The 19159-nt window shown below is 34.2% G+C and overlaps 1 protein-coding gene across 3 annotated transcripts in view; it reads right to left on the reverse strand.

Annotated features, from left to right (window-relative positions):
- Positions 1–19159, reverse strand: part of LOC149779392 (integrin alpha-PS2-like) — a 305876-nt gene that overhangs the window by 132561 nt on the left and 154156 nt on the right. For all 3 annotated transcript variants that reach the window (XR_016415642.1, XM_089940054.1, XM_089940053.1), the window contains exons 11-13: positions 11236–11288; positions 10546–10645; positions 6634–6742 (exon numbers count right to left, since the gene is read on the reverse strand). Coding sequence is in view for 2 of the 3 variants with exons in the window: in XM_089940054.1 (XP_089796180.1) it covers positions 6634–6742; positions 10546–10645; positions 11236–11288 (262 nt within the window). In the remaining variant the exon portion in view is untranslated. The remainder of the gene's footprint in view (positions 1–6633; positions 6743–10545; positions 10646–11235; positions 11289–19159) is intronic.

Consider the following 19159-nt stretch of genomic DNA (forward strand, 5'->3'; position numbering starts at 1 on the left):
TATTAACTTAAGTGGCAAAAAAGCATAATGTGCACATAAAAAGTGTAACACACATATTACATTACATAATTACAGAAAACAGTATAAAAAATGTGTATTTATTTTTGCTGCTGATCAGGACCTGCAGCTGGTTAAAATTCTTGTCACAAATGATCAAAATCTATGGGAATTTGTACAAGCATACAAACACAAAACAATGACAAATTATTTATATACAACTGTTACTTCAAAAACTCCATAGATCCAGATTTTGCAGAATGATTGCAGAGTCAAGCCCACTAAATTCTAATTCTGCAACGAACATGATGATGTGTCAAACTGGAGTGCTGTATTACATCACTCTCATGATCTTATTCTAACATTTGCAAAGCGCTAGTGAGCTGCCCTTTTTCTGATTCAACATGTTTTGAGAGCCATCTCTTCTAACATTTTTCAGTCATTTAACATCCAGGAGTCACATCTGTAAAGCCTGTTTCTGGCACCATTATTTTGTAAAGTATAGACTGGTCCACTACCTAAATATTTGTTCAAATATAATGAACTGGTGAGACAAGGTTCTAAATTTAAGAAACATATCTGTTTTCTTAGAAATGTATCATATGCAGCTGCTATAAATAGAAAATAAGGAAATTATATTGTTCTCTTTTGCTAGTCTTACACACTAGTCTTCCTTTTTAGAATATTCTCTAATTTATATGATGTGTGGAGTTAAAGGGATGGTAATAAAATGATAAACATGACTTTATTTGCTTTATTTTAATTTTAATGTATCATAAAGGTGAAATCCAGACGCAGGCAAGCATAAAACATAATTGGGGAGAAAAAGCATAATGATTATGCCAAAAGCATAATGGTTGGCATGTATGCAACAAATGCATTAACTCATTCAGCCCCAGCACTGTTATCAGTATCTCTGCTGCTATGCCCCAGAAGCACTAAGCTGTGTCTAGCTGCTTTGCCTGAGAGTTTTTACCTGTTTGAAAAATTTTGAAAACATTGTGCACATGCATTCACTCTTGCCTTAATTTCTCTTCTCTTGTCTACACAGGGATGTATTTTTTTCCTATCTGTCCAAGTCTTTCACAACTTATCTATATACTATTTACAAAATTATGTGCAATATTTATAAGCAAGAACTCTATCATCATCGGGGCCCCGAGTGGCCGAGTGGTCTAAAGCGCTCTCCGTTACAGATCACTGCCATCTCACCTCTGTCTGCGTGGGTTCGAGTCTAGGATTCGGCTAATGTGGGTATGTGAGAAAGCTAGCCAGTAGCTTCTCGTGGGTCGGTGGTTCTTCCCGAGGTTTTCCCGGGTTCTTCCTCCACCATTAATACTGGCCGCCATGCATAGCCTATCGTGTGCTGAAAAATGGCGTTAAACCCCACAACAACAACAAATCTATCATCATCACTGTCAGCATCCTCACCTTCTGATGATTCAATCTCAGAAACTTCTATGTCCAAATCTAAATCTCACAAAATATCCAGCTGCTGAACATATCTTTCCTCAGCTTGCTCAATATTTTCAAGATCAAACCCAAGAACTCTTCATTTTTGTTCTCATCAAAATTCACTCTTACATCTGCCATCATTTACGATTTTTCATTAACAGAACATGTGTAGTGAAACTGCTCTCAAACAGTAACCCTTGGCTTCTGAACAATTAAAATTTCCACAAATGAAAGTAAAATCATTTCTGATTGGTTTAATAATTGTTTTGTTCTTGAAAAAGAAAAAATTTGTAACCAATCAGAGACGTTGTATCTAAATACATCCATCATGACTGAAGGCGGGATCGGCCACTGAATGCAGTAAACAAACCATGACTACAGGCGTGATCGGCCAATGAATGCAGAAACCTGATCACGCCTACAGATGGGATCGGGGCTGAATGAGTTAATTATATAGTTTTTTCTTCGAGATATCTTAAATGATTTTAGAATCTGAAATGAAAGTGCAGTTGGTATGTCAATGTACAAAAAAAAATAGGGACAAAAATGAAAAATATTGAAAATCAACCATAGTGAAAAGCAAAAAGCATTTGATCAATATATGTACCGAGTTCTAGTGAGATTCCTTAAACAGTTTTAGAGTTATGCTCCAGAACTGAAAGTGTGGATAATGGATTGGAGGAATTGATGGATGGATAGAATATGTACAAAAACATAACAAATACTGCAACTTCCAATAAACCCTCTATGCTTCAGGTATGAAAGAAGTCTATATGGAAAGACAGACAGAAACAAACTGTAATAGTTACATGCCCCCTTCTACAATGGGGATTTTAAAAAATTTAAAGGCCCTTGCAGCATGAAGCTTTCTGTTAAATTTGAGCTAATTCTGATCAGGTGTTGAGAGGAAGTCAAGTAAAGAGTTTTCTTTTTTTAGTAATAGTGGCCATATTTGAAGACTAATTGGTAATATTGTTATAAATTTGGAAGGGCTTTTAATCTTTTGAAGGTTTTTAATTCTTTTGTAATAATGAAAATATTTGATGGTGGATTTGCATCAATTTGACCAAACAAGATAAAACCTTTAAAAGGAAATCTACATGCAATTGGCAATTCACATACCAACTGGCATCCAATCATGTCAACAGCTGCAGAGATTTGTTAATTATAAGCATGTGAAAATATGAAGTTAATTGTCATGGGCCATAAATCTATTCAAAATGGAGGTTACAAGACAAAACCTATAAAAGGCTGATCTATGTTTAAAAGGGCTGTAAAAAAATGTATACTTCAAACTGCATCAGAAAATATGGAATGGTTCCCAAGTTCTGCTGGTTACAAAGATTTGCTAAAATGGACATATTGATGGACAAAGGCAAAAACTGGAGGTGGAAAGATGAAACCTCTCATAAAGTGTATGGCGTTTTAACACTTTGATACACATGTAGCAAAGTTACCCAGTGTAGTGCACTATAAATAGAATACCTGTTACCTATTTGACTCCATACACACAGCTTGTTAACTGTTAACCCATTACCTCATGCAAGCACATTTGGATGCCTCTATTCCATTCGCATGGAAGCACCTTTATACGCCTCTACTCCATTCACATGGAAACGTATTTTGACGACTTTACTCCATTTGCATGGAAGCACCTTTTGACACCTGCTGTAAACATCAGCCATTTTTAGCAGGTTTTCATAGCAGCACCTTATTAAATTCAGATGACTTAGTGATGGAGATGCAGACGAAGAACTTGTAAATTTTGAGTATGAGAAATGGCAGCTATGGTTGGTCACATAATAGTCATCAATAAATGTAGTATCTAACAGGAGGTTTTCCCTAAAGGTAGTGCTATGTAAACCTGCTCAAAATGGCTGATGTTTACAGCAGGCGTCAATAGGCACTTCCATGAGAATGGTGAAGAGGCATCAAAAGGCAATTCCATGGGAATGGAGTAGGTGTCCAAAGGCACTTATCTGAGATAAAGGGTTAAAAGACACATCATACCAATCAACTCTCATGCTGGAATAAACAAATCCAAGATTTTTTAGGTCCTTCCATGCATACCTCCCAATTTCATAATACCTCCTGGTTTTTGCAAAGAATTCCCAATTGCTACATTATGTCTGTTGATTTTCACTTCTCCTAAAAATAATTCTACATAAATAGATATATCATACGAATCCACAAAAGTCATGTTCTATTTCATCACCTCTTAATATTTCTGTGATGAAATCATTATCACACTACAAAAAAATTTACTCAGTAAACAGAATGTCAAGTTCAAACATCATTCATTTAATTTTATGATTTTTTTTATACCCACAACAGTACTAAAATCAGAAAATAAAATGCAACAAAAACAGACCAAAGCAATAAAATTGTAAGGAATTAGTTTCAATGCCAAGAATGGTCACTGTGAAACCTGTAGTATCTCCATTACCAAGAAAGAAACTAACACAAGTAAATACCTGCAGTAACTGTACTATATATACAAATGTTAATTACTATCATTCAATTAAAAGTAGGAATTATAAGGAACATACCAGGCAGAATGTGTGCCCTCAAAACACTAATTCAGAATACTGGTAAAAATGTTATTTAGTAAACAATTTTAAATGCCTTACATGCTAACAATAAGGAAATAAGATGGGATATAAAATGTAGGAAAATAGTTGCCACATGTATGGTAGCTTGGAATTGCATATTTAGGCAGAGTTAGTTTCAACAAAACTGGGCATCATTTATTTGCCAATCAATTGCTGGTTATTAGATAACACACTGTAGGAAAATGGTTTCTTTAAAGTATGTCAGAAGGCCAGTCCTTTTAACATGAGAATTACATGTTCATTAATCACACTTCCTTGTCTACCTATGACTAACCTTAAGATACTGTGCAGTTTGGCCACAGCTACCAGAATATGAAAAAAAGGACAACCTGGGGGAAAATAAGGCATGTCACATGGAGAAATAGCGCGTCCTTTGAGTATTTCATGCATATTGGACCTGAAAGATCAGTCAATATTTAGTGAAAACAGGCCTTAACAAATGCTGCAAAAAAAACTTCCAGTTTTAGGTCCCAATATCCCTATTTTTAACTGCCTCTCCCTGCTTGGCTTCTGAAAAGTTGACAGATATATTCAATAACCACTTAAACTACCAACAGTATCCAATTATATGCAAAGTTTGCATAACATATTGGTTACAAGTAGCATACTGTTTAAAGATATGAAGGTAATAGTTAAGGGCTATAACTAAATTTAAAAAGGTGCTGATGAGACAAAATGCAAAAATAGGTGCATCTAGGCCAACGTGACCATATCCACACCAAATTGCAACAGGATCTGCTTAAGTGGAACTGTTAATACAGATGGGAAAATAATGATAACTCCTAGAGGTGCATAGTACTGTATTACTAGTACCAGTTTACTCTGGTATTTTTTCATTGGTACATACCACAGTATTTTTTCATTGTAAAAGTGCTTCGGTAATTTCCATTAGTAATGTATGAAAACTTTTGAGTAGTCATACTAAGAATTTAATTTCATCAACAGCATGTTTTCATTTTTCATGGCAAAATCATTATAAAAATTTTTTTATATTTATTTTAGAAAACACTTCTGTTTGTCACAAGATAATTTTGAATATTTGCAAATAAAATTAAGTTTATGATCCTTTAATCACATGTTCCACATGTGTCGGTGGCGAAATGGGATATTGTGGAAGATATTGGGGCAAATCCAATGTTTGGGAAAATATTTGGAATAAAACAAATTTTATTTTTAGTTACTTATTAATGTATGTTAATATGTTAAGTACATATATTTCTTTTAAGACTGCAAATCATCCCATGATTTTCTGGAGAGCAATTGTTTTCTGTTTGAAACTTATGTAATTTCTCATGTCCCCTAAATATTTTCTCATTTGATGAATAAGTGTTTTATGTTTACTGGCCAGCTCTGATAAAATATCTTGCCTGAGAATTAACATCCCACTGAAAGTTTCCCTGCCTTTTATATCAATAGTGAAGCTAGTAAAGTGTAGGCTTCATTGTCAGTGCTTCCCATTTTTATCAGAGTGCTCTTTAATTTCAGCATAATATCTTTTACAGGGTGTCAGCTATAGTGAAAGCTAATTCATCCCACTTAGTAGTTACAAATTTTTTAAGAGTCCAACGTAAACAACAATCGACATACACATAGCAAATTCATCAACAACAAGGCACTGACCATTTAATTTGGGGGCACAGGGATGAGTTATTTGATTTTGTTTTATCTAAGATAATTAAGTTTGAAAAAATAACATAATAGATAAAATATGGTGTTATTTTTCATTAGAACAGAACAAGATATTTTTTTTAACAACTGATAAATGGAAATTTTCCACAACAAAATCCCAGGCCCCTGTTCAAGAACATTTATTTGTTGGTCCCTAATATAACTGCTGAATATGATGATACATATTGTGGTATATTCAGAAATAAAATCATATACTGCAGTACCAAAATTTGTCATGGTACCCAGTTCTAATAACTCCAATCAAAAGAGGATCTAAAAAAATCAAGCCTTGAAAGTTGCATCCACATTGAATAGGTATTTCATCTACTTCAACATCCAACTATGTAAAAGGGTGGCATATCTATGCTGGATACAAGAAGTTTGAATGGATTGACAAACAAACCAACAGACAGTATGCATCTGTCAAAGTGCAGGGTTTCATGGCATGTCAGTATAACAATGGTTACATCATGCCAATTAAAAGCCAAGTTCTAAACCTGCAAAGATAAAGACTGGCAAAACAAAATTTATTTGAAAGATAAAGCCTTCCACATAAAAGTAACCATTTAGTACTACAAGAAGAAAGATAAACTATGTTAAAATTCTATAAAAGGTATTAATAAAAAGACACTGGTGAAAATTATGCAAGTCTTAAATTGTGTTATATAAAGTGCTTTTACTCAAAAAGTCCCAGATTTTCTCTAGTGGTACATCATCATAAAATTTCTAAACTGAGTTCACATAAAAAAAACTATAAAAATACTTTGTCTCACAAGACTTGACAAGAATGTGTACCACTGTCCAGAAATGGTGATTACTCAGTGAAACCTTATCTCGATGCAGGGCCCTTACCAACCCAATAGTCAAAACTTGACTGACATGTGTGGGTAAGTCAAATTACCAAAGTAGCCATCATAGTCTATATCTCCGATGCCTGCCAGGGATAAACCAAATCGGGATCTGTGATGATGACCGTCCAAAATGTCACGGGCCTTGCGCCGAAATTTATGCTGCAAAAGAATTAAATAGATGTTAGTTATTCTAATACCATTTATCACAATACTTTCAATGATGGGACATCATGTTTTTTTTAATCATATATCACATGTAGGATTAATACATATTTTAACAGAAAGATGAACATACTTTGTAGGACTAGATAGGTTTTCACATGCAAAATGCAATTACCATATATACTTGCTTATAAGTCAAGTACTACTGCTAACTACTAGCAGACCTGGGTCTAAGCAGCTTTGAGTTTCTTTTAGTAGTAATGATTAGAACAGCAACACAGACTCTGATCTACCAGCATGATGGCAGATCAAGATCTGTGTATCTTTGCAGTTGGACTTAACCTAATATCAAGTAATGCCAGTTATTTCAGAACGTATCACTTACTTGTCCTCCTATTAGGTAAATGTGCATGCTAGAAAATACCAACTACAAATCTGTACATATAAGGTAAATGTGCATGCTAGACAATACCAACTAATGTATCTGTACATATAAGGTAAATTTGCATGCTAGACAATACCAACTACATATCTGTACATATAAGGTAAATTTGCATGCTAGACAATACCAACTACTGTATCTGTACATATAAGGTAAATCTGCATGCTAGACAATACCAACTAATGTATCTGTAGATATATGGTAAATTTGCATGCTAGACAATACCAACTATTGTATCTGTACATATAAGGTAAATCTGCATGCTAGAAAATACCAACTACTGTATCTATACATATAAGGTAAATTTGCATGTTAGACAATACCAACTAATGTATCTGTACATATAAGGTAAATTTGCATGCTAGACAATACTAACTACTGTATCTGTACATATAAGGTAAATCTGCATGCTAGACAATACCAACTACTGTATCTGTATATAAATAAGATGTGATAACCTGTCAACAGCATAGAACATTATATGCCATGACATAATGTGCCAGCTAAACTGAGTCTAAGACGTATACAAACATGCTAACACCTGGCAAGGAAAAAGTGTAATCCAAGTGGACAAAAAGAGTAATCCAAGCAGAAAAATAGTAATCCACATAGCACATAATTAAAATTCAATGAGCATATGTACAAAATGATTTAATTACCCCTTCTGGTCTTTTTACACCAATTACTGCTTCAAATTTTCATATATAGTACTCTGAGCTTTAAAAAGCAAGAGTCTCTCATATTGCATTTCAAGACACTTTGTACCAGCTAAGACGATGAATTTTTTGCACACCAGTAGAGCACTAAGTGTTGGGTTACTGAGACTGGATCTGAATTCAGTTTTATTTTTCTTACCAATACTGAACAATCTCTCACAGTCAGTATTAGAATGGTAAAGAACCAATATTCCTTTCATAACCTGACAAAGAGGAGGAAATTTATATCTTCCAGTTATTGGGTCTTTTGACAAGGAAATAAGATATCCATTGCACATCAACTCTGTCTGCATGAAGTACATTGTCAGGTAGAATGCCAACTTCATACTTCAGGGGTTATCCTTATAATTTATCAGTAGCCTTTCATGCAGCAAGGTGCATCATATGACAGAGACAACCTGATATGTAGAATGATGGAGACATTTTTCAAAATATAGAATGCAACTCGTTTATGAATTCCAATCACTGATGCATTATCAGCTGAAAACCCCATACAGTTCTGCCAACTTACGTTTATTCAAAGCATTATCAAGCTAATAAAGAATGTTTTCTCCAGTGGAATCTAATGTTAATTCTGGTAATGAAAAAAGAGCACTCTGACTTTGCTCTTTTCATTGTCAAAGTCTCTTACACAGACTGGGTACAACTTTTTGTCATCATAATCACTGCTCCTGTCTGTTGCAATACTAAATGGCCCAATTTTCATGGCTTGTGCAGTTTTAAGCAAATTATCTTCTGCTAAACACCTAACAATATTAGAAGTTTTGTTCTTGCAGAGGCATATTTTCTGCAATTTTGGAATCAGGAAAAATCCATTTTGAACAAAGGACCAACGTAGTCTTCTACTGCAATGTAGTCTGTGTTCTATTAAGAACTCGGTAAATGATGCCTCTGCATTTATTAGTTATGCTTTAAAACAAAAAAAAGTTAAAAGTTACTTTAGTATTGAGGTTTGTAAAAGAGCTAATTCAAGGTTTCTTTGTGTTACCATCATGACCAATATTAAAACCCTTTCCACACAGCCTGCAGTGGGCGTGAAGCTGCCCTAGAATGGAATGCTGTATTGTTTAATTTAAGTATTCATCTTTGAATCAGTTTTTCGTCTTTTTCTAATTCATCTGTGAAATTATCTGAAAAACATTTTTGCTCTAACACACTTATCTACTAGAATAAATCTGACTTGACTCTTAGTGCCAAATACATACAGACTGGTACTGTATCAAATATGAACTAGAACAAAGAATCTGCAAGCAAAGATTAAAAAGTAGAAACCAGTCTGTTCTCTCCTAAATAACTATACAGCCGCTATAAATAGAAACCCAGTTTGACAGTAAAACCACCATGTTTCTTGGAAATAGGGCAGCTACTATAATAGAACATAATACTATAAGGCTATGGACAAGTGAACTCTTATGTCGTAGTTACACAGAAGCCATTTTTTCTAGAATATGGTCTGAAAGATTAATGGGATGTTAATAAAAATAAGAAAACAAATTATTAATTCTTTTGGGAGGGAGACATACTGAAAACACGTAATGCAAATACGCTTACATGTAAGGCATAATTTAGTTAAAAAAAAGCGTAATGATTATGCCAAAAGCGTAATGGTTGGCATGTATGCGTATGTTTGAAATCATAAAGTAGAGCCAATCATGTAGATCCTCATTAACTGGCTCATTATGTAACAACAACAGATCTGGATTGGAGATCTTACAACTCTGAGCCTGAGTTTGAGATTAAATTCATACTATCAGCCACTCAGAAACAACCTTTCAAATGTATCATTGTGACTGATCAAAACAAAATATCATGTTCCAACTCAAAGTCAAGAGTTTTATAATATTCAGACCTAACTCTAGTGTCATGAAATACAGACAGAAAACTCCAAATTTAAAAATTATACTTAGAGTTCATAATCCACATTAAAATTTGGCACATATGCTGAGATGCAAATAATTAGATAATGCCAATTTTTCTCTTGGATCAAAGTTTGGATTGTTATAAAAATAAACGATTTCCCAGTTTTTAGTCCACCTTTTTATGCTCTGACAGTTTGGTGATAATGAGGCCAGATTTGGTGGCCACAAGATCTGGTATGGTGACCATGAGGCCTGGTATGGTGACCATGAGGCCTGGTTTGGTGACCATGAAACCTGGTACTGCACTTTTTGCAGCTGGGTGTGCACCAAGTGTTAAGAGTTGGATAGTAGAATGTCAAGGATCATACTGCCATATGTACCTTGCCATTTTGTTATGGATAGTAGAATGTCAAAGAAGATATTGCCATATGTACCTTGCCATTTTGATATGGATAGTAGAATGTCAAGGAAGATATTGCCATATGTACCTTGGCAATTTGATAAAGATATTGCCATATGTACCTTGACATTTTGATATGGACAGTAGAATGTCAAAGAAGATATTGCCATATGTACCTTGGCAATTTGATAAAGATATTACCATATGTACCTTGCAATTTGATAAAGATATTGCCATATGTAACTTCCTATTTTGGGATGAGTAGGAGAATGTTAAGAAGATATTGCCATATGTACCTTGCCATTTTGATAAAGATATTGCCATATGTAACTTTCCATTTTGGGATGAGTAGGAGAATGTTAAGAAGATATTGCCATATGTACCTTGCCATTTTGATAGTAAATATAGACTCTCCCTGTCTCATAAGATTCATCTGATTTGAAGTCGGAGAAAAGAGGAGCTCCAATTACAATATCATGCATGCTGAAATTTCAAGAAAAAATCGATGAGAACATATGAATAAAATAAGATCTACTATCAAGCTGTAGAACAGAAAATCAAACTGTAGAGCAGAAAAAAGAATATATAAAGAACTTTAAAATGTTGATCAGAACCTTTGATGTTGAAAATACTAAATGGATGGTAAAGGACTCAGCCTCTGGTGGTGATATACATGAATAGCAAATTTCATTCATTTCACTCAAATCAATTTCAAGTTACTGAATGGAAACAAATGTGTGATAGATGAATGGAAATAATGATTAATTGGTTTCCACTTCTTTGGAAAATGTGGGAACAATAATATGTACTTTATTGATCAAAACAAAAGAGTTACATATTAAGAAATACGTTGATGAGGTAATACTACTGCTGCTGCTGCAGCTAATAATAATAATAATAATAAATTATTATTATTATTATTATTGTTGTTATTATTACTATCAAGGACAGCATAATGTTGTGTGATTGTTGTTGTTATGGAGAAATAATCTGTTAACAATAATGAATGTTTTATTTCCAAATGATTAAATTCTCTTTCAAGACATTAGCATTAGCCATCATGAGTAATTTACCCATCTCCATTCAGATCTTGTACAGCAACTGAATAGCCAAAATATGACCCCATCTGAAAAATACAGAATATGAAAACTGTGATTTCATCAGACTATATTAAAAGTAAAGTTCAAACTTCCTTCACTTTATGTTGATTATACTGCCATACAACAAATGCTGCCAATTTCTGCCAAAAAAAAAATGTGCATGGTTAACTGGAGCTGTCTGTGAGCAAGAATAATTTAGGCTATTTATAAGGGAGGTGGTTGTTCAACAGGGGTGGGGTAGGAGAGTAATATAAGTGAACTGGAAATGTTAATGTAATACAAATGCCCCATAGTGACATAAATGCAAAATTTCACTCAATAACTGGATGGACATTTGCATGTATGAACAGAAGGTATGATGGAAAGTTGTATGTATGGACAGATGGACTGAAGATATGCTAGTTGTATGTATGGATAGATGGACACAATATATGCTAGTTGTATATATAGACAGATGGACAGAATATATGCTAGTCGTATATATAGACAGATGGACAGAAGATATGCTAGTTGTATATATAGACAGATGGACAGAAGATATGCTAGTTGTATATATAAAGACAGATAGACAGAAGATATGCTAGTTGTATATATAGACAGATGGACAGAAGAGATGCTAGTTGTATATATAGACAGCTGGACTGAAGATATGCTGGTTGAATGTATGGACAGATTGAGAGAAGATATTCTAGTTGCATATATAAACAGATGGACAGAATATATGCTAGTTGTATATATATAGACAGATGGACAGAAGATATGCTAGTTGTATATATAGACAGATGGACAGAAGATATGCTAGTTGTATATATAAAGACAGATAGACAGAAGATATGCTAGTTGTATATATAGACAGATGGACAGAAGAGATGCTAGTTGTATATATAGACAGATAGACAGAATATATGCTAGTCGTATATATAGACAGATGGACAGAAGATATGCTAGTTGTATATATAGACAGATGGACAGAAGATATGCTAGTTGTATATATAAAGACAGATAGACAGAATATATGCTAGTCGTATATATAGACAGATGGACAGAAGATATGCTAGTTGTATATATAGACAGATGGACAGAAGATATGCTAGTTGTATATATAAAGACAGATAGACAGAAGATATGCTAGTTGTATATATAGACAGATGGACAGAAGAGATGCTAGTTGTATATATAGACAGCTGGACTGAAGATATGCTGGTTGAATGTATGGACAGATTGAGAGAAGATATTCTAGTTGCATATATAAACAGATGGACAGAATATATGCTAGTTGTATATATACAGACAGATGGACAGAAGATATGCTAGTTGTATATATAGACAGATGGACAGAAGAGATGCTAGTTGTATATATAGACAGATGGACTGAAGATATGCTAGTTGAATGTATGGACAGATGGAGAGAAGATATTCTAATTGCATATATAAACAGATGGACAGAATATATGCTAGTTGTATATATACAGACAGATGGACAGAAGATATGCTAGTTGCATATATATAGACAGATGGACAGAAGAGATGCTAGTTGTATATATAGACAGATGGACTGAAGATATGCTGGTTGAATGTATGGACAGATTGAGAGAAGATATTCTAGTTGCATATATAAACAGATGGACAGAATATATGCTAGTTGTATATATATAGACAGATGGACAGAAGATATGCTAGTTGAATATATATATAGACAGATGGACAGAAGAGATGCTAGTTGTATATATAGACAGCTGGACTGAAGATATGCTAGTTGAATGTATGGACAGATGGAGAGAAGATATTCTAGTTGCATATATAAACAGATGGACAGAATATATGCTAGTTGTATATATATAAACAGATGGACAGAATATATGCTAGTTGTATATATACAGACAGATGGACAGAAGATATGCTAGTTGTATATATAGACAGATGGACAGAAGAAATGCTAGCTGTATATATAGACAGCTGGACTGAAGATATGCTAGTTGAATGTATGGACAGATGGAGAGAAGATATTCTAGTTGCATATGTAAACAGATGGACAGAATATATGTTAGTTGTATATATAGACAGATGGACAGAAGATATGCTAATTGTATATATAGACAGCTGGACTGAAGATATGGTAGTTGAATGTATGGACAGATGGGTAGAGGGTATGATGGAAAGTTGTATATGGACAGATGGAAAAGAGCATGTCATGGATAGTTGTATGTATTGACAGATGGACAGAAGATATGATGGATAATTGTATTTATGGACAGAAGGTGTGATGGACAGTTGTATCTATGGACTATTATGACTCTGTGATCTAAAAATAAGTAATAGAAAAGAGTGAGAAGCAACAAACTTTGTACAATTCAATAAATAATTTATTGAAAGTGAAAAAATATTTAAAACAACTTACTGTATTGTGAATTAAATCCCAAATAATCCAAGAACTAATAATACAAATCCTAATGAATAAAGTTCTGAATACACTTTAGTGGTATTCAAAAATAAATCCAAGACTGGAAGTGTTGATGTGCCTATGGTGACCTGTATTGTGGAAATATGCCAACAGTCTTCAGTTGGATTACAATAATACAATCCAAGAATACATCCTTATTTGAATTTCACTATAAATCTAAGTCTCTATCTCAAAGAATGTTATTTCTGAGTACTTCGTATTTCCACAGAAGAATAACTTGAATTAAATATTTTGAATAAATAAATTCCAGTCCAAATGAAATACTGGATACAAAAATAAGACTGATTTCTGCTTCAGATGGTACTGCAAGAATAAATAATGTTTCCAGTAAACAAGTTATATAAAAACTAAGGCACAGAAAAGACCCAGGATGTGGGACAAAAATTCAACTGTAGAAAAATACTAATCATAATTAGACTGTCTGTTACTAAAGTTATAATAAAGTACAAGGTAAACACAATGTTCTTGAGTCAGGCCAAGATAATAATCCTAATAGTTAACCCATACTCGTAGAGAAAATATTAGCTATGTTATAGTTGTTTAAAGAATTTTAAAAAATCAATGATTCAGATCAGGTAGAAAATGACTTGATTTTGGACAAGGTCAAGTCCAAAATATATTTACCCATAGCATATAATAAAATAAAATTTAAAAAAATGCAAATTAAATATACACAACAGAACAGATGGACATAACATATGATGGTAGTTGTATGTATGGACAGATGGACAGAATATATGATGGTAGTTGTACGGACAGATGGACAGAAGATATGATGGATAGTTGTATGTATGGGCAACTTGACTGAAGATAGATGGATGGATGTAGGTTATACTATCAGAATGCTTATGTCCAAAGTAGAGAATAAACATGTTTGAAGGGAAAGAAAGATCATGGCTGTATATGACAGGTGGCCTTTTAAGAAGGTGATCATGTTTGTAGGTTACAGTGTATTTTGCACTCAGATGTTATATTGACATAACACGTTATTTAGCATAGATGAATCTCGCAAATCAGGAGACCTTTGTCCATAATTGTGTGTAGGAGTTTGGGCATACCTGACTAATGTCATAGATAATTTTTGTTTCTGATTGTAGATTACATTTTAAGATAAATATTACTTTTCAGAAAACATGTTTACTTTTGTCTGAGGTTAGAACATTGGTTTTCCCCTGAGGAATTCCTGGTTAACCTGATATTTACCATGTTCTTTCCTACAATTTTAGTAATATCTGTCCTGATCCTGTTTGTAACTTATAATTCTAGAAATGAACTTTTGACAGTTATTCTGGTCATTTTATTGTGTCTTAGGTGTGTATATTAAGACTGATTACATCTGAAAGATTTATTCCTATCTTAACATTTGAAGTGGAATCATTCTTTTAGGTTGTGTTCAGTTTTATTTTGAGAGGATTTATTTACTTAAATTATTCATTGAAGTACAGCGTACTCATGAATACTTTTGGACTAAATCACTATTTTGGGATTATTGTGAATTCATTTAGAAACATTCTGGATTATATCATTGTGAAACATTAAGACTGTTTGCACATCAACACTATTCCAGGCTACTGGTATATCAAGAATGGAATGCATTCAGAACACTATTGGAATTAATTCAGAATACTCTTTACTTTTAGACTTGTGATGGAACTTTTAGGACTATTTGGGATTTAATTCACCATACTATAAGTTCCTTTTAAATTTTCAGTTTGTGATCAAGGGAAAGGAATTATTTGTTGAATTTTACTAAACTTGTAGGTTTCACTCTTTTTTATTACTGAGTTTAACACCTAGAGTTGTAACACCAACCAAACCTTGGTTAAACAGACATTAACCCTTGCACTACGCTTGATCTAGTGACCAAACTCTGCAATATGATGTAAAAGTGAATATTTTACCACAACATTATCCTGACAGGCCCCTTGGTAAACTCATTTAATCTTTAACCATTTGCTTTCCTCTATCTTGTTTTCCTGAAGAAAAATTGAGCATATCAAGAAAGCTAAGGTAAGTTATTTTACTCCTACCTTTCACAGGACACAAAAATAAAATAATGTACATATTTTACTGATGGTGTCTGGAAAAAATTTGAGAGTACAGTAGAACCTGCCTGGAAAGACCACCCTTTCTGCCAACAAATTATGGTTTCTCAAGGCAGGAGGTCTCTAATAACAGGTCACAATGCTATAAAATCAATAAATTTTTGCATTGAGAATATGGTCTCTCAAGACAGGTGGTCTCATTGGCCTTTCAAGACAGGTTTTACTGTACAAAATTTGCACTCTTATTGGCTATCCCTTTTCATCAAATAACAGTTTCTTTTCATGTTGTTGAGAATGATCCACCATATTGTCAAAACTATTCCTGTGCAACTGTTAGTATCTTTCTTATTCTTTATGCATTTCAGTCATTCTTTCTAATTCTGTACTGATGCAATGACATGGGTTGGTTATATATGGTTGTGAGAGATACACCTATTAGATCAGTTTGATACCATGGTACATATCCATACAAATATGTTTTCAAATTTTCAAAGCCTGGAAATTGGGAGATTTTGTAACCACAGCTCAATAAATGTACCTTCCTCTATTAGCTCATTAAGTTTAAAAATATCAATGGATTTCCGAGAATCAGTTTCATTTTGTATTTTATGATTGAGCCACGGTCATCTCTCAAAATTTTTGGTGTCAACAGGATCAGGTCAAAGATCAGGCCCTGAAAGGATCAGACCTTGCAAGGATCAGGCCCTGTAAAATCAGGCCTTGTAAGGATCAGACCTTGTAAGAATCAGGCCCTGACAGAATCAGGCCTTGTAAGGATCAGGCCGTGTAAGAATCAGGGCCTGAAATGATCAGGTCTTGTAACAATCAAACTTTGCAAGGATCAGGCCCTGTAAGAATCAGGCCCTGAAATGATCATGCTCTATAAGGATTAGGTCTTGCAATGATCAGACCATGCAAGGATCAGGCCCTGTAAGAATCAGGCCCTGAAATGATCATGCTCTATAAGGATTAGGTCTTGTAATGATCAGACCATGCAAAGATCAGGCCTTGTAAGAAACAGGATCTGTAAGGATCATGCTTTGTAACGATCAGACCTTGCAAGGATCAGGCCCTGTAAGAATCAGGCCCTACAACAATCAGGCTCTGTATTCTCAAGACTTTTTGAGCCAGAAACTCATGCTCAAGCTGAAAGCCCCAAAACTTTAGTCTATAACTTGAATAAAAATAAAACATGAAACACAGAACTTTCAAATATTTCTTGTCCCTCTATTACACTTTCAAAATTTGAATAAGCACAAGTAACTCAAGTTTCACATCTGATTTTGTGGGTTTTTTTTAACTTCTCTTGAGCTTAATGCTCAAAAAGTTAAAAGAATAGTTAGTCTGGCTATGTGTTCATGAAACTGCTTATATAACATAAAGTACATAAGCTAACTGATTGCAAATCAGTAATAGGCTAAATACAGATGTGATAAATATATAAAGTTAACTTTGTAAAAATTTTACAAATATAAGATTTATGACAAGGGAAGTTTGAGTTTGTGTGTACACTGCAACTAAAAAGTTTCATGAATACTGTGCATGGACTCACAGTGCTAAATGTAACTTGGAAAAAAGCTGTAAGATGCTTCTTTTATTCTGATCCTGTGGAATCAGTTTATAATCGTCGTCTGGGCTGATCAAGCAGTACATTTTATTTCTTAGGTTCAAATAACAAGGAAACATATATGCTCACTTATAAGTTGGATACAACTGCAAACTACATTTACTCAGATAATTTGCCAGCAGATCTGGGTCTATGCAGTTTGTTAGGAGTAATCAGTAGAACAAACAACACATACAGATCTGCCATTGCATAATGTGCCAGCAGATCTGGGTCTATCCAGCTTGTTAGGAGTAATCAGTAGAACAAACAACTTGGACACTGATCTGCAAGAATGTTATGCAATGGCAAATCAGGGTCTTTGCTGTTTGTAGTTAGAATTGATTTATAAGGAAGTTTATATGAAACCTGAGGCCCCGAGTGGCCGAGTGGTCTAAAGTGCTCTCCGTTACGGATAACTGCCATCTCAACTCTGTCTGTGTGGGTTCGAGTCCAGGATTCGGCCAATGTGGGTATGCGAAAAAGCTTGCCAGTAGCTTCTCGTGGGTCGGTGGTTCTTCCCGGGGTTTTCCCAGGTTCTTCTTCCACCATTAATACTGGCTGCCATGCATAGCCTATCGTGTGCTGAAAAATGGCGTTAAACCCAACAACAACAAAAAAAACCATATGAAACCTATGTTATTTTTCATAAATCATTCAAATATTATGTATGGTACTCTCAATATACTTTCAAAAATTATGTACAGTACACTCATTGTCAAGTATGGTGCTCTCAGTATACTTTCAGTGTTATACATGGTATACTCAGTGTATGTATGGTACTCTCAGTATACATCCAATGTCATGTTATGTATGGGACTCTCAATGTTAATATGGTACTAACAATGTTATGTATGGTACTCTCAATGTTAGCATGGTACTCTCAATATATTCTCAGTGTTATGTAAGTACTCTAAATGTTATGTATGTTAGTCTCAATGCTATGCATGGTACTCTCAATGTCTATATATGGTACTCACAATGTTTATATATGGTACTCTCAATGTTATGTATTCGGCTAATGTGGGTATGTGAGAAAGCTTGCCAGTGGCTTCTCGTGGGTCGGTGGTTCTTTCCGGAGTTTTCCCGGGTTCTTCCTCCACCATTAATACTGGCCGCCATGTATGGCCTATCGTGTGTTGAAAAATGGTGTTAAACCCTACAACAACAACAACAATGTTATGTATGGCAATCTCTATATAATGTATAGTACTCTTAATATAATGTATGGTACTCTCCATGTTATATATGGTGCTCTCTATATACTGTATGGTACTCTCTATATTATGTATGGTACTCTCAATGTTATGTATGGCAATCTCTATATAATGTATGGTACTCTATATATGTATGGTACTCTCAATGTTATATACGGTACTCTCAATATTATACACAGTACCCTCAATGTTATGTATGGTAATTTCTATATGTGTGTGTGATGTGATTTTGATTTTTAACATAGTTGTAACAATTTTTTAGTCATATTGCTATGATGTCTGCAATGTGGCAGCTTATAGTGATGTCATCCTGACACCAGGCTGACCAATCCTAACACTAACCTCTTAATAATGAATGCCACACGAGGCAGCTGTTAGTAGCATTTTTATAAGTCTTTGGCAGTACTTAGCCGGGGATCGAACCCACGATATCCCGCATCTGAGACAGTCACTCTAACCACTAGGCCACCAGAGAGGTGGTAATCTCTATATAATGAATGGTACTCTCTATATTATATATGGTACTGTCAATGTTATATATGGTAATCTCTATGTTATTATGGTACTCTCT

Source organism: Sinohyriopsis cumingii, chromosome 17, assembly GCF_028554795.1.
Source record: "Sinohyriopsis cumingii isolate HCF-2022 chromosome 17, ASM2855479v2, whole genome shotgun sequence".
NCBI classification, from domain to species: Eukaryota; Metazoa; Mollusca; class Bivalvia; order Unionida; family Unionidae; genus Sinohyriopsis; species Sinohyriopsis cumingii.